The sequence below is a fragment of the Hyperolius riggenbachi genome, chromosome 8 (genome assembly GCF_040937935.1).
Source record: "Hyperolius riggenbachi isolate aHypRig1 chromosome 8, aHypRig1.pri, whole genome shotgun sequence".
In the NCBI taxonomy this organism is placed as follows: Eukaryota; Metazoa; Chordata; class Amphibia; order Anura; family Hyperoliidae; genus Hyperolius; species Hyperolius riggenbachi.
The window spans coordinates 126,638,264-126,653,717 of NC_090653.1; the positions used below are offsets into that span (position 1 = coordinate 126,638,264).

Here is a 15,454-nt window from a genome sequence, read left to right on the forward strand (position 1 = left end):
AGGAATCACAACTTTCAATTAAAATAAACACCGCACATAGGCAGGACCGACCAGGGGGAAGTGGTAAAATTATTTACTATGTACTTATCCTTGTATTTATAGTAATCATCTAAAGGCAACCTGAAGTGGGGGTGTATAAAGGCTGCCATATTAATTTCCTTTTAATCAATACCAGTTATCTGGAAGTGCAGCTAACCCTCTACCTCTAATACTTAGCCACAGGCCTCGAACAAGCATGCAGATGTTTCTGACAAAAATCTGACAAGAATAGCTGCATGTTTCAGATAAAGGGAGGGGGGACACCAAGAGCCCAATAGTGTGATATTGTATAGATGATAATTAATAATGAGTAATATAACAATTTAATACTCACAAACCAGGGTTACCATTAGGCAACCACTGTGAAGGCAGGTGGGGAGATTAACCTGACCCCACTCAGGATTAAAAGTCGCTCTCTGTAGATGGGAAGAAGATGGGTACAACCCTCCACCAAGGGTGGACTTAGCAATATGTAGAAGCTTTCCAGAGGCGCCAATAGAATAAAAGTCACTTAAACGAGCTTAAAACCGATGGGGCAGTGGTGGGCCTATCCCATCCATGCGGACAAAGCAAACAAAGGAAGGACTGTGGCATCAACAGTCAAACAACAATTTATTTATACTCCACAGTAAAAATAGGCAACGCGTTTCACGGGCTCAATCCCGCTTCATCAGGCCAATGAAAAAGGAGCATACAGCTTAACAGCATCAAAACCACACTGAGCGCCTCTGTCAAAGAGGCGCTCAGTGTGGTTTTGATGCTGTTAAGCTGTATGCTCCTTTTTCATTGGCCTGATGAAGCGGGATTGAGCCCGTGAAACGCGTTGCCTATTTTTACTGTGGAGTATAAATAAATTGTTGTTTGACTGTTGATGCCACAGTCCTTCCTTTGTTTGCTTTGTCCGCATGGATGGGATAGGCCCACCACTGCCCCATCGGTTTTAAGCTCGTTTAAGTGACTTTTATTCTATTGGCGCCTCTGGAAAGCTTCTGCATGTTTCAGATGTGTGATTCAGAAACTATGATGCCAAAGAGATCAGCAGAACTCTCAGGAAACTGGTATTGCTTAAAACAGGGGTCTCGAACTCAATTTACCTGGGGGCCGCAGGAGGCAAAGTCAGGATGAGGCTGGGCCGCATAAGGGAATCAATCAATCAGCAGCTGCAACGCCCCCCCCCCCCCCCCCTTCATTGATTTTTATTTCAAAATCAAATTCACACTGAAGCAAACTATTTTGCCTATTTTACCTTATAGTTCGCTTCAGTGCTCCCATTACAAGTAATCCGCCACGTCCCCACCGCAAAACGAGGGCTGCAGAGCCCCCAAATCGCCCGGGGGGCAATCCGCCGGCATTTCCTGGAAGGGGCAGAGCTTTCAGCTTCAGCTCTGCCCCTCCTGACATCAATCGCGGTGCATCGCCACCTCTGCCCGCCCCTCTCACTCTTCCTTCACAGAGAGGGGCGGGCAGAGGCGGTGATGCACCGCGATTGACGTCAGGAGGGGCAGAGCTGAAGCTGAAAGCTCTGCCCCTTCCAGGAAATGCCGGCGGATTGCCCCCCGGGCGATTTGGGGGCTCTGCAGCCCTCGTTTAGCGGCAGGGATGCGGCGGATTACTTGGGAGCACTGAAGCGAACTATAAGTAAGCTTTTGCTGGCGAGGGCCACAAAATATTGTATCGAGGGCCGCAAATGGCCCGCGGGCTGCGAGTTTGAGACCCCTGGCTTAAAAGGAAATAAATATGGCAGCCTCCATATAATTCTCACTTCAGGTTTCCTATAAGCTGCCTCTCCAGAGATGCTGGTGTACCGTATGTCTATAACGTGTTGCAGAGTCACTACACAGTAATTTGTTAAATGATGCAAGGGCTGGCCAGTTAAGCAGTGTAGTGGTTGGCTTCAAATAAGGATACATACATGGATGTTTACTGTTCCCTATTCATTTCAATGGAGATAGGCGTGGCTCTAGATTTTGATAAGAGGTAAGTAGCTTGCCTGGTGCATATTGTTGCTACTTGCCTTGTACCTAACTTATATGAGTTCTACAAACACACAGAATAACCCTTACTTGTATTCCATCACTTACAAAACATGAGTAATATAAGAATTTACTAGCAACAGTACCTTAAACAAGCATTTATATCCCCAGAAAGAGAATACGCATTTAGATATTCCACAGATTCTCTTACAAATGAGTCACCCATTCTACATCTGCACTCACCAACAGATGCTGGCATCTCTCCCCACTGCAGGACAGATTCTTTTGTGAAGTGTCCATATGTATTGATATAAACCCCTTCATCTTCATAGCTCAGCAGCAGCTCCATACCATTGGTGTTGGGCAGAATGATGATGGCATGTGGATGAATATTTCCCTGAATCTGAAACGACAGTGTTTTAAAATGATTATGTTTTTAGTTAATTTAATATCATTAAGTATTAAGCAGGGATGGAACTATGCTGGACTGGGCCCCACCCCCAGAGATCTGTTGACACCAGGAGCTAGGGGCCCATTCCTATACATTACTATGCTGAGCCGTCAGTGCAGCAGAAGAGTTATTAGCATTATTAAAGGCTAATTTGGGGAGGAGCCAATTAGCATTTCAGTATGTTTCTGTAAGTACCCCTGGGGATACCTATCTAAACATGGTTAGCAAGGGCTCAACAGCAACTGGCTGGAGAGGTCTGTACCCAACTAGATGAAAAATGTGTATTTTTACTAATGGAGCACCACAAACTTTTCTTGTGTCACTGTTGTGTGTGAGAGCATTACAACATGTAGACATTCCCTGCCTCTGAATATAGCTTATCAATCTTTTACACATAAGGTTGTTTTGTATTTATGATCATTACAAAAAAATACTTCATATATTCAGATAACTATGAGCTATTACTTATGAATATTCAGTATTTACCACTTACAGCTGGTGGTGAGCTGCAAATAAGACCAATACTGTGGAGGTTAACAAATCAGCTGTTTCTTTGAAATAGAGCTTAATGCGGTAATACCAGATTTCATACACTGTACACATACAAACATACTAGGGGCAGGTCCCAAATCTCAACCCAAATGAGATCATTGACTACCTTTACTTTTCTCTATTGCACAACTTCGCTTCAGGCAATCAATATTATTAGAAATCCCAGCATGTTTTGCAAATTGAGTTTCATGGATGCAAACTGTTGCAATATAAAGATTGTCTTGTTATGTACAATGTAAATAGATATTACAGATTGTAGATGAAAAAATACCTTAAACAGATTTTTTCTTAAAGTGCACCTGAGGCGACATGTGACATGATGAGATAAACGTGTGTATGTCCAGTGCAAAACATTAATAACCAGGCTGTTTTTCTTTTTTTATTTTGCTGCCTGAAATAGTTAACTTTCAGGCATGGAAGTGACTGCTTCTCTCCTATCATTACCTTTTCTGGAATATTGTAAACCTCACTGATAAGCAAATTACAGCCATGCAAGTTTTTTTTCTGGCAGAATACAATTTCCGAGGGCACAGGAGAGAGAGAAAAAGGTCAATAGTTCATGTATTTTAAAGGATACCCAAAGTGACATGTGACATGATGAGATAGACATGTGTATGTACAGTGCCTAGCACACAAATAACTATGCTGTGTTTCTTTTTTACGTTCTCTGTCTGAAAGAGATAAATATCAGGTATGTAAGTGACTCAGACAGGAAGTGACTACAGTGTGACCTCACTGAAAGAAATTCCCCTTTTTTATCTCTTTCTTGCTCACAGAAGCCATTTTCTGTTAGGAAAGTGTTTTATAGTTGGAATTTCTTATCAGTGAGAGTCACACTGCAGTCACTTCCTGTCAGGACTGAGTCAGCCACTTACATACCTGATATTTAACTCTTTCAGGCAGAGAAATAAAAAAAGGAACACAGCATAGTTATGTGTGTGCTAGGCACTGTACATACCCATGTCTATCTCATCATGTCACATGTCACTTCGGGTATCCTTTAACCATTTTACCCCCAGCAGTGCGGATTTCTCCGTCCCTTTTTCCACCCTGTTAACACCAAGGGACGGAGAAATCCGCACCTGACGCCGCTCCCGCCGCTGTCCGCGCTCCCGCTCGCTCGTCCCCGCGCCCCCGTGCTCGTGCACGCCGCCGCCCGCTCGCCCGGAGATCAATGAACGGGAAAAACTTTTCCCGTTCGTTGATCTCTGCCCCCCGCAATGAGCAGCAGCTTCTACGAGAAGCAGCGATCATTGTGAGAAAAAAACAGTTTCAGAGCCTCCTAACCCTTCCTGCAAGCGTACTTCCTGTACGCTTGCAGGTCGCATAACCAAAAGTTACTGTGGCCCTCTCGTGGCCAAATAGTAAAACTACACCCTAAAGCATTTTTCATATACAAATACATTACTTTTACACTAAAAATTAACTCATTATCTCCTACACTCCCTAATTTATTTATTTTTGTAATTAAAAAAAAAATACAATAAAAAAATGCATAAATAGTTACCTTAGGGACTGAACTTTTTAAATATTTATGTCAAGAGGGTATAACACTGTTACTTTATAAACTATGGGCTTGTAATTAGGGATGGACGCAAAACTGAAAAAAATGCACCTTTATTTCCAAATAAAATATTGGCGCCAAACATTGTGATAGGGAAATAATTTAAACGGTTTTATAACCGGGACAAAAGTGCAAATACATTTCATTGGGTTTTAATTACAGTAGCATGCATTATTTAAAAACTATAAAGGCCGAAAACTGAAAAATAATTTTTTTCCCACATTTTTTCCTATTTTCCCATTAAAACACATTTAAAATAAAATAATTCTTGGCATAATGTCCCACCTAAAGAAAGCCTAATTGGTGACGAAAAGAACAAGATATAGTTCATTTCATTGTGATAAGTAATGATAAAGTTATAGACGAGTGAATGGTGCTCAAGGGGTAAAACGCCTCAGTTGTGAAGTGGTTAAAGTGGACCTGAAATCTTACATAGGGCACAAGGAAAACAGAAAGAAATGCATCCTGTGTGTTTTTAAAGAGAAAAGACAGTCTAATTCCCTCTGATATTCAAGTAATCACAAGTTTAATTTGATCTCTTAGGTGTGTCAGCACAGGAATTCTGCAGTCCTCTGGCAGACATAGCTAATATGTAAACACAGGATGTTAACACTTTGGGCTTGATTCACAAAAGAGTGCTAACTGTTAGCACGGGCGTTTTCGTGTGAATGTTTGCATTGCGCGCGATCGCGAATTTTCACGCAAAGCGATAACGTTTTTGCGCGCAAACGCGAATTTTCACGCAAAATTGATATCGTTTTCGCGTGAAAATTCGCATTTGCGCGCGAAAACGATATCGATTCGCGTGAAAATTTGCGAGCACGCGCAATGCGAAAATTCGCGCGAAAACGCCCGTACTAACAGTTAGCACTCTTTTGTGAATCAAGCCCATTGTCTGCTTCTACAAAAGCAGGATGTAGACACTCTGCAGATTTACTTCATGAGTTCTGTAAGCTGAGACAATTATTTTTTTTCTTTAAAGGTTATTATGCTGTTGCTTATCTTTGAGAACAGAGAACAAATTCTAAGCAGAGATGGGCTTCCAATTAATTTAGAGTAGCAAGCTACTCGGAATCGAAATGCTAATGAATCGCTGGTTAATCAGCTGTGACCGCGGGTTATGGGGGGTTAACTTTCCCAGAAGTCTGCGCAATAGTCTGCACTCCACTCGCATCATAGGAGAACTGTGAGCCGCATTCCACGACTCACTACCATGCTTCCTCCTAGTCCTTCCGGCCTCCTTCCGGCTTATGCATCATTCTACTATGATGCGTAATGGAATGCAGACTATTGCACAGACTTCTGGGAAAGTTAACCTCCTGTCACCCGCGGTCACAGCTGATTAATCAGCGATTTGTTTGCATTTCAATTCGGAAGTCCACCTCTGATTCTAAGTTCAGGTCCCCTCTAGGACTCTTAATAGGCTGTCAGTGAGCAGAGACAATATAACATTCAATCTACTTTCTAAATGTTTAAATATAAAATAAAGCCATGAGATATCTAAAACAAAGTCATTTTTAGGAGTAGGAGAAAAGATCCAATTGTTTATCTCATCAATTTATTTTCACCTCAGGTTTACTTTAAGGTTACAGAAGCCTTCAAAAATATAAACAAATGCACAAGAAGATAAAGATAGCAAAACAAACAGATTCCTCCCTCATTTCCTCCTGGCCACAGTCAACATTGATTAAATGACTTGTAGAGCTTCAGTAAGCTGTAGCTAACAGGTGGTAAAGAAGAGATGCATGCTGTACTTGCCAGAACGCATATGGTGAGGCCAACTTCTGATGTCCATTTTTCTGCTACTACTATCCGCAATACCAGCACTGGTATCCAGAGCTGGAGAGAGATCTTAATGCGTCGCCTTGGTATTTTCATGAGCAGAGGAAACACAGAGAGCTATGGGCAGCAGAGTAAGAAAAGACCAACGTAACAGCCAGGAAATTAAAGCAGTCTTTCTTTCTCTGGACAGCCTGCTCTTCCAGGTCCAGGAATGCGGAACACACTACAATTTCTGCTTACAAGTCCTCCAAAATCAGATGAAAATAATCAGATCGATAAACAGCAGAACTGTGAGGATCTACACTTTATCTCACATGCCTGACACTGAACTGGGAGGAGAGAGGTTTATTTTTAGAAGAATCTCTCTCTCTACAAAAAAAAAAAAAAAAAAAAAAAAAAAAGCACTACTGCGTGGAAACCTCTGAGGGGAGCCTAAAATTAAGGACATAATTTCTTCAGAAATATTATAACTGGCTTTTATTAGATGCTCTAGTTTCCTGAAGTCAGACCAAGAGGGGAAAAAAAATTCAATTAATTTTAAATGAATTATTGTTGCTTTTCAGTGCAATATGGACGACAAATGTTATTTGCAGGGAACGACACAACTTACAGCTCTAGTTTATATTTCACTTTCCCGGGTAAACTGTGAGAGAGTTTATTAACTTGGCAGGGAGATCTCTCAGGAAAAATGTGTAAGCAGTGGCTTAGCTATGTATCGCAGGGGCGTAACTACGGGGGTTGCTGGGAGGTCCAGATCTGTAAGCGAGCTTCAACTATTACATCACTACTACATCACAACCTCTGATAAAGGGGTCTAGCCATGGCCAGGTTTGAGGCAAGGCCGCAAAGGCCATAGCCTAGGGCACCAGGGGCCCATTATTTGTAGTTAAGGTCCAGAAAGTATCCAAGGATATTTGTACTGTAGTTATAAATGTATGCGGTCATTTCCAATTTGCTCCCTGATTCATAATGCAATTCTAATGCACTACTGATTTTGCTCCCCTGAAGAGATATAAGGACCCCCATGCTTCCTGTTAATTACAAACACTAATCCTTCACTTCACTCTACATACACTGTATTCCACTTCTCGTACTTCAGTATTCCTGTATAAAACGTTGCTTACATGATATACAGTATGAATCAAGTTTGATCACGGTGCTGAGCTCCTATTCCTGTGACTGCCTGTGCATTGAATGGAACAGGAAGTGATGTGCAGAGGGCAATGATCAGACCTGACTATAGATCACAGATATATTTGTACAGCTTTTTCACAGATATGTGTGTAGGGGCATGGAAGAGGTAGAGATAGCCCGAACCTCCGATTTTAAGTTCGCGAACCGGGTTCGCGAACTTCCGCAAAAGTTCAGTTTGCGCGAACTTTCGCGAACCGCAATAGACTTCAATGGGTAGGCGAACTTGGAAAACTAGAAAAAATTATGCTGGCCACAAAAGTGATGAAAAAGATGTTTCAAAGGGTCTAACTCCTGGAGGGGGACATGGCGGAGTGGAATACATGCCAAAAGTCCTGGGGGAAAATCTGGATTTGATTAAAAGCAGCGTTTTAAGGGCAGAAATCACATTGAGTGCTAAATTACAGGCCTAAAGTGCTTTCACACATCTTGCATGTGTATACATCAATCAGGGAGTATAATCCCTCCTTCCTCCCTCCTACCCTCCTCCTCCTCCTCCTCCTCCTCTTGTCTTGTCTTCCAGGGATTTGTAGGATGTCAAAAGCCAGCTTACATACATTGGCCAGAAATTAAACCCAGGTCAACTGCTTGCAAGGCAGCTATGCTCATCACTATATCACCAACACTACATGCTGAAGCAAGCCTAGCATGTACCATTGTGATATACCCAAGAGAAAAATTAGCTTGCTTAGGGATTTGTAGGATGTCAAAAGCAATCTCATATACATTGGCCAGGAATCAAACTGAGGTCAACTGCTTTGAAGGCAGCTATGCTCACCATTATACCACCAACACTACATGCTGAAGCCAGCCTAGCATGTACCATTGTGATATACTCAAGAGAAAAACGAATTGCTTCGGGATTTGTAGGATGTCAAAAGCCACCTCACATACATTGGCCAGGAATCGAACCCAGGTCAACTGCTTGGAAGGCAGCTATGCTCACTACTGTACCACAAACGCTACATACTGAAGCCAGCCTAGCATGTACCATTGTGATATACCCAAGAGAAAAATGAGCTTGCTTATTTGCCTAATTTGCTAGATGAAAGCAGTGGGACACATGGTGATACTGCTTACAGGCTTCAATTCAAGACTCCAGAAAGATCATGTGCCCCTCTGGATGATGCTGGTGTAACACACACAGCAAAGGACAGCAATTTGAAGTCTGGAAGATTCCAGGGCAAGGGTGGGAAGGATGAAAAGCTAGGTGGCCAAGCAACCATTCCTGCTAACCTAAAGCTTACTTGTGTCTTACAACACATTGGCTTAAGACTTTACCAAATCCAATGCTCCAGTATGGGGAAGCTTCACTGTTTTTTTTTTTTTTTTAATGTGGTGTCACCGTTCACTTATCTCTTCAACTACAAGAAAGGCCCAGGAGTAGTCTTAGCTACCATAATATCTATGTTACAGCAGGGCCCTTATTACACTTTCTCTTACAGGGCTATAGACAACGTTTTGCCCATGCGATAAAGCAAGGTGCAAAAATGAAATCATGCCTAGCAGAGGATGGTTTTGATCCATGAACCTCTGGGTTATGGACCCAACACGCTTCCGCTGCACCACTCTGCTTACGTTTGTATATAACCTTCAAGTTTAAGAAGGGTACATTAGTTGAAATAGTTACACTACTATCTATGTTACAGCAAAGCCCTAATGACACTTTGTCTTACGGGGCTATGGCCACCGATTGGCCCATGTGGTAAAGCAAGGTGTAAAAACCAAAGTACACCTAGTAGAGGATGGTTTTGATCCATCGACCTCTGGGTTGTGGGCTCAGCATGCTTCCGCTGCACCACTCTGCTGCTGTACAGTAGATGCTTCGTTGTAGGAAAAAGTGAGTGAGACCACTTAGCCGTACGGAAAAATGGGCACTCCTTTGCCTACTTCTTTCTGGCCTTTGTCATCATGAAAGGATCATAGAAATATATGTAGAAATTTGATATATAAAGGTTTTGTTTAAAGTGGCATTAAACTTCTTGGAGCAGACTTTTTTCCTCCCTCCACAAGACACACATGCATCCACATAAAATCGTTTAGCAACAACGTCTCTGTGGTGCAATCAGTTAGCATGTTCAGCTGTTAACTGAAAGGTTGGTGGTTCAAGCCCAGAGAGAGAAAGAGATGATTCTACATGGCTATCTGGGGTTCTCTTTGGACAACTGTTGAATGCAAAAGGCAAGGCTGTTCCTGGGTGGGCTTGAACCACCAACCTTTCGGTTAACAGCTGAATGCGCTAACTGATTGTGCCACAGAGACTGTGCATGCAGATGCTGTTGAATTATTTTATGGGGATGTATATGTGTCTTTTGGAGGTAGGAAGTAAGTCTGCTCCAAGAAGTTTCAGCATGTAGCGTTGGTGGTATAGTGGTGAGCATAGCTGCCTTCAAAGCAGTTGACCTGTGTTCGATTCCTGGCCAATGTATGTGAGGTTGCTTTTGACATCCTACAAATCCCTAAGCAAGCTCATTTTTCTCTTGGGTAAATCACAATGGTATCTAGGCTGGCTTCAGCATGTAGTGTTGGTGGTATAGTGGTGAGCATAGCTGCCTTCAAAGCAGTTGACCTGGGTATGATTCCCGGCCAATGTATGCAAGCTTGCTTTTGACATCCTACAAATCCCTGGAAGACAAGACAAGACAATACAGGAGGAGGAGGAGGAGGAGGAGGAGGAGGGGGAGGAAGTTGCAGGAAAAAAAAAAACACAAGAACAAGATTAGCTCTTAAAAGAGCTGTTGTGGGGTGCTATTTTAGGAATAAGAATCAGCCAGGAGCAAGCTAAGAAGCTTACAAGAGCCTAACTAATCTTTCCCTATGAGAGTCTGCCAGCAGTTTTCCCTTCACTAATTACTATAGGGACACGAACGACTATAATGGCCGGCGCTGCCTGCCTTATAAGGGGTGGGGTGGCTCCAGGAGATAGTGTAGCCTGATTGGCTACAATGTGCCTGCTGACTGTGATGTAGAGGGTCAAAGTTGACTCTAATGGTGCACATTGGGGGCGAACCAAACTTCCGGGAAAGTTCACGTTCGCATGCGATCGCGAACCACCCAAAGTTCGCGTTTGGGCCATCTCTAGCAAGGAGAAGCTTTGGACAAGTTTTTGTAACCAATATGAAGCCAGTGTATCCTTTGCTGACAACTTATGCTGCTCACTGTTGGTGATAACCACACAATAACACTATGCCCCACATGCTCAATATTACCATTCTCAGTGTAGTGTGAGAATGGCATGTCATGTGTAGTGGTACCACCATATCTCCATGCAATTTGAATTCTTAAGTGGGAGCACTATGGCTGGCTTTGTGGAAGCTGCTTCTGTGAACTGGATGAAGGTAGGTATCCCAGTATCTGAGGTAAGAGGGTGGAAAACCCCATAGGGCAGACCAGGGATTATTGGGAGGTGGAGACCTGTGTCATGAGCCTCACGTGAACAAATCTATACATGTCCCTATGAGCTACTCTGGCCATGCAATTCCAAGCCAGCACAATGTCTGCATGAAGTTTTGTTTTTTCTTCACTTGATTATGTGAGTTTCTTCCAACGGCTCCAGTTTCCTTGAACTACATGTTTGTTCCTCTCTGCTTTCCCCTACTCTGAAAGTTTTAAGGGCATGATTACAGTTACTGGGGGGAAGAAAGAGAGGAGCTGACAATACACAGAGGCATGTGGATCCATGCTTTACTTGGGTAGCTTTGCCTCAGGTTAGGTGTAAATGGTTGTCTTTATATGGGCATTTCCAAAATCAGATACCCTGTGATACAGTATGCCTGTCAGTGTGTTTGTGTAGACCAGAGTAAGGGATGGCTGCAATAAACTACATTGAGCAGAATTACATGTATGCATTACGCTTTACAAATCATGCACGAAATTCTGCTTAAAGGACCACTATCGAGAAAAATTGTAAAATTTAAAATACATGTAAACAGATACAAGTAAGATGTACATTTTTTCCAGAGTAAAATGAGCCATAAATTACCTTTCTCTTATGTGTCTGTCACTTACAGTAGGTAGTAGAAATCTGACAGAACCGGTAGGTTTTGGGCAAGTCCATCTCTTCATGGGGATTCTCAGCATAGCCTACTAGCCTAGCCTTTATTCTTTATAAAGACACTTCCTGAAAATGATTTATACAAAGATGCTGGCCAGCCTCCTTGCTGCTTCACACGTTTTTGGCAATTGGACGGAGCAAACGCTATTCGCTAAGTGATTTTGAAAATAAAGAAAACTCTGAGAACTCCCCATGACAAGATATGCTACTCCAAAACCTGTAGGTTCTGAATTCTACTACCTAATGTAAGTGACAGCAACATAAGAGAAAAGTAATTTATAGCTCATTTTACTCAGGAAGAAATGTACTTCTTATTTTAATGTGTTTTGAATTTTACGACTTTTGCAATAGTGGTCCTTTGAAGTGCAACTAAACTGAGAGGGATATGAATGTTTCCTTTTAAACAATACCAGTTGCCTTCAGGGCCGGGCCAAGGCATAGGCTGGAGAGGCTCCAGCCTCAGGGCGCAGTGTAGGAGGGGGCGCACAATTCATTCAGCTGTCATTCCTAATTGTGTATGAAGTAGAAAGAAATAAGAAAAGGGGATACATGGCAGTTACTGCAAGCCAGATAACTAGATATTAAGGTGTTGGGGAGGTTGTGGACCCTGTGGCCCTCTTAGTCTAATAGCAATCAGTGTGTGACGGCTGGGTTGGGAGGGATGGAGGGGCGCACTTTGGTGTCTCAGCCTTGGGTGCTGGAGGACCTTGTCCCTGCTCTGGTTGCCTTGCATCCTGCTGATCTCTTTGGCTGCAGTTGTGGCTGAATCACACACCTGAAACAAGCATGCAGCTAATCCAGTCTGACTTAAAGCGGATCCGAGATGAAAAACTAACTATAACAAGTAACTTGTCTATATATCTTATGTACAGTTTAGATGGTTTAAACAGCAAATCTGTCTGCATACTGCTTTAATAGAATATGATTATTTCTTCCTGTGATACAATGACAGCAGACATGTTGTTTGTAAACATTACAGAGGCAGGCTTATCTGCACCATCAGCACTCAGACTGCAAAAAAAAATAATCCCCCCTCCTCCTCCCCTCGGCCTCTGAAATCTCTGGCTAGTAATACCTCCCCCTCCTCCTGCCCAGACTGAGCTCCCATGAGCCCTTGCTACTGCCAAGGCTCTCTGAAAACTGAGGGTGGGGCTTGTTTAGTTTATAGGGAATTAGAGAATTACAACAAAAACAAAAAAGGATTTGGCTTGAGGAATGCCCCATAAACTATAGGAAAGCAACGCAATTATGCAATGAGTAAAAGTTCATCTCTGATCCACTTTAAGTCAGAGCACCTGATCTGCATGCTTGTTAAGGGGCTGTGGCTAAAAGTATTGGAGACACAGGATCAGCAGGAGAATCAGACAACTGGTATTATTTACAAGAAAGAATCCATATCCTTCTCAGTTTAGGTTCACTTTAACCTCCTTGGCGGTATGAAAAATACCGCCAGGAGGGAGCGCAGCAGTTTTTTAAAAAAAAAAAAATTTTTTTAATCATGTAGCGAGCCGAGGGCTCGCTACATGATAGCCGCTGCTGAGCGGCACCCCCCCGCCCGCTTCGATCGCCTTCGGCGATCTCCGATCAGGAAATCCCGTTCATAGAACGGGATTTCCTGGAGGGCTTCCCCCGTCGCCATGGCGACGGGGCGGGATGACGTCACCGACGTCACTGACGTCGGGACGTCATTGGGAGTCCCGGGCCACCCCTCGGCGCTGCCTGGCACTGATTGGCCAGGCAGCGCTGGGGTCTGGAGGGGGGGGGGGGCCCGCGCCGCAGCAGATAGCGGCGATCGGGCAGGGGCCGGCGGCGATCAGAGTGCTGGCGCAGCTAGCAAAGTGCTAGCTGCGTCCAGCAAAAAAAAAATTATTAAAATCGGCCCAGCAGGGCCTGAGCGGCACCCTCCGGCGGCTTACCCCGTGTCACACACGGGGTTACCGCCAAGGAGGTTAATGCATTACATACACCCCACAGTGATTAATCGGGAATACCTTAGATTATGGAGAAGAAAATAATCACATGGAAAGCAGGGGCCTTTTAAGTAGAGTAGTTAACCCTTTTGTGAGCAAGAGTCAAAATAGAATGTTTTTCACATTAGGTGGTTTCTCACTTGCAGCTAAGTTAAACACCTGTGTGGGATACCCATCAACCACTTGGTGTCCTTTATACCATGCACATTACCCTAGCAGTGCTCGTGCTACTTAGGTTAAGCAGGTCAGGCTAATTAGGCAACGTGCGCTACTTTGTAATTGGTAGTAACAGTAAAATTGCAGTGTGCTACCTGCGCAGGGCTATCTTACCATTGCTTTTTGAATCTGTACCTTCCTCTCACAATGAGTGTATTCGGAGCTAGACTCTGCTAAGGCCTGTTTTTTATTATTAGTATTACTTACCTCACAGTGCAATCAGATAACTGGTCAGATCAGATCAAGGTGACTGGCACCAAAGGAAGATTGTCTTAAGGTTCTGCTTTGTTTTAATGATCTTTATGATATAGGAGAAGAACCGTTAAATGATAAGCTGGTGAGTGAATAAATGTATTACTTTCGGTCACATCTCAGTCCCCAATGTTAAAATCAGACATAGGATAAGGACGCTGCCAGCATTTTTTTTATCTCTGCCAGGAGGATATTGCTAGTTTGTTACCTGAATCTGGGAAATCTTCCAGTGTACTCAAAACCAGCTGCATTCACTTCTACCTGATTTTCCATTGAAAAAACAAAAATGTAACCTTTGCTCTGTAGAATCCAGAAATATTATTTGAAAAATGAAAATACAACAGATGAAGAAATGTCAGAATAAAAACATCTGGTTCCTGTCTTATAATGTGTTCCCGGTAAAAGGATTTAAAGGCATTTTCCACAGTTATTAAGTATTTCCACCAGTACCTACGATCATCCAATCTGCAGCAACACGGAGTAAAGACGAAAGATTATTTTAGAAGAAAAAGTTATAACTTCACGGGAGATTTAACCTGCAGTTGGTGTTGGTATTTTCCGCATATCCAGACTCTCTTCTGATTCAACAAAATTATTGAACTGAAGGTCGATCGGGCCGCAACATAGAGTGATGAATGGGCGTCTTACTCTAAAAAATGTAAAATCTTGACTTTTATTGAGATTTCTGGTCTCAGTTGATTTTCAATTTATTTAGTGAATTATAAACTATAAATATTGCTGTAGCTGCTTAAAGTAAACCTGAAGCAGAAAACAAAATATGATATACTGAATTGTTTGTGTAGTATGAATAACAAATAGAATATTAGTAGAAAAGAAAACAGTCTAATATTTGTATTTTCAGTTATATAGCTTTTTTGTTGTTGTTAATAACATTGCATTATTCTGTTATATTTGCAGTTTAGAAACCACACTCTTTTAAGCTATATAACAAAGCAGAATGAATGACCCTTTGAACTTTCCTGCAGTAAAACCTTATTTCAAGCTGTCTCTCACTGTTTCTTGGCTGTTTAAGTGCTTCAAAAAACAGGACTGTAATCAACCCAGTGGGTCAAAGAGCTCAGAAAAGCTCTTTTGCATAGATAACCACTGAAGTTTTTTTTTAACTCTTCCTGTACTGTTTAAAAACATGATACTCTTTTCTTTGCTACTAATATTCTATTTCATGGCTGTATTACACATACAATTCATCATTCTTCAGGTTTGCTTTAAACCAGTTATCAGTGAAAAATAGGTCAGGGTTTTTATTATTATGAGTAGTAATAGGAAGTACGGTAAGTCAATGCTCGTATCTTTATACCTAATTACCACATAAACTCGCAGTACATTTTTTCCATTTACTTCCAAAGAGCTGTAGGAAGCAGAACAGTCATGTTAGGGTTCACATATGAA

The 15,454-nt window shown here is 42.4% G+C and overlaps 1 protein-coding gene across 6 annotated transcripts in view; it reads right to left on the reverse strand.

Moving 5' to 3' along the window:
- NRK (Nik related kinase) overlaps nt 1-15,454 on the reverse strand; it is a 506,445-nt gene that overhangs the window by 31,182 nt on the left and 459,809 nt on the right. For all 6 annotated transcript variants that reach the window (XM_068251057.1, XM_068251059.1, XM_068251055.1 and 3 more), the window contains one exon: nt 2,256-2,415. In XM_068251057.1, coding sequence (XP_068107158.1) covers nt 2,256-2,415 — 160 coding nt within the window. The remainder of the gene's footprint in view (nt 1-2,255; nt 2,416-15,454) is intronic.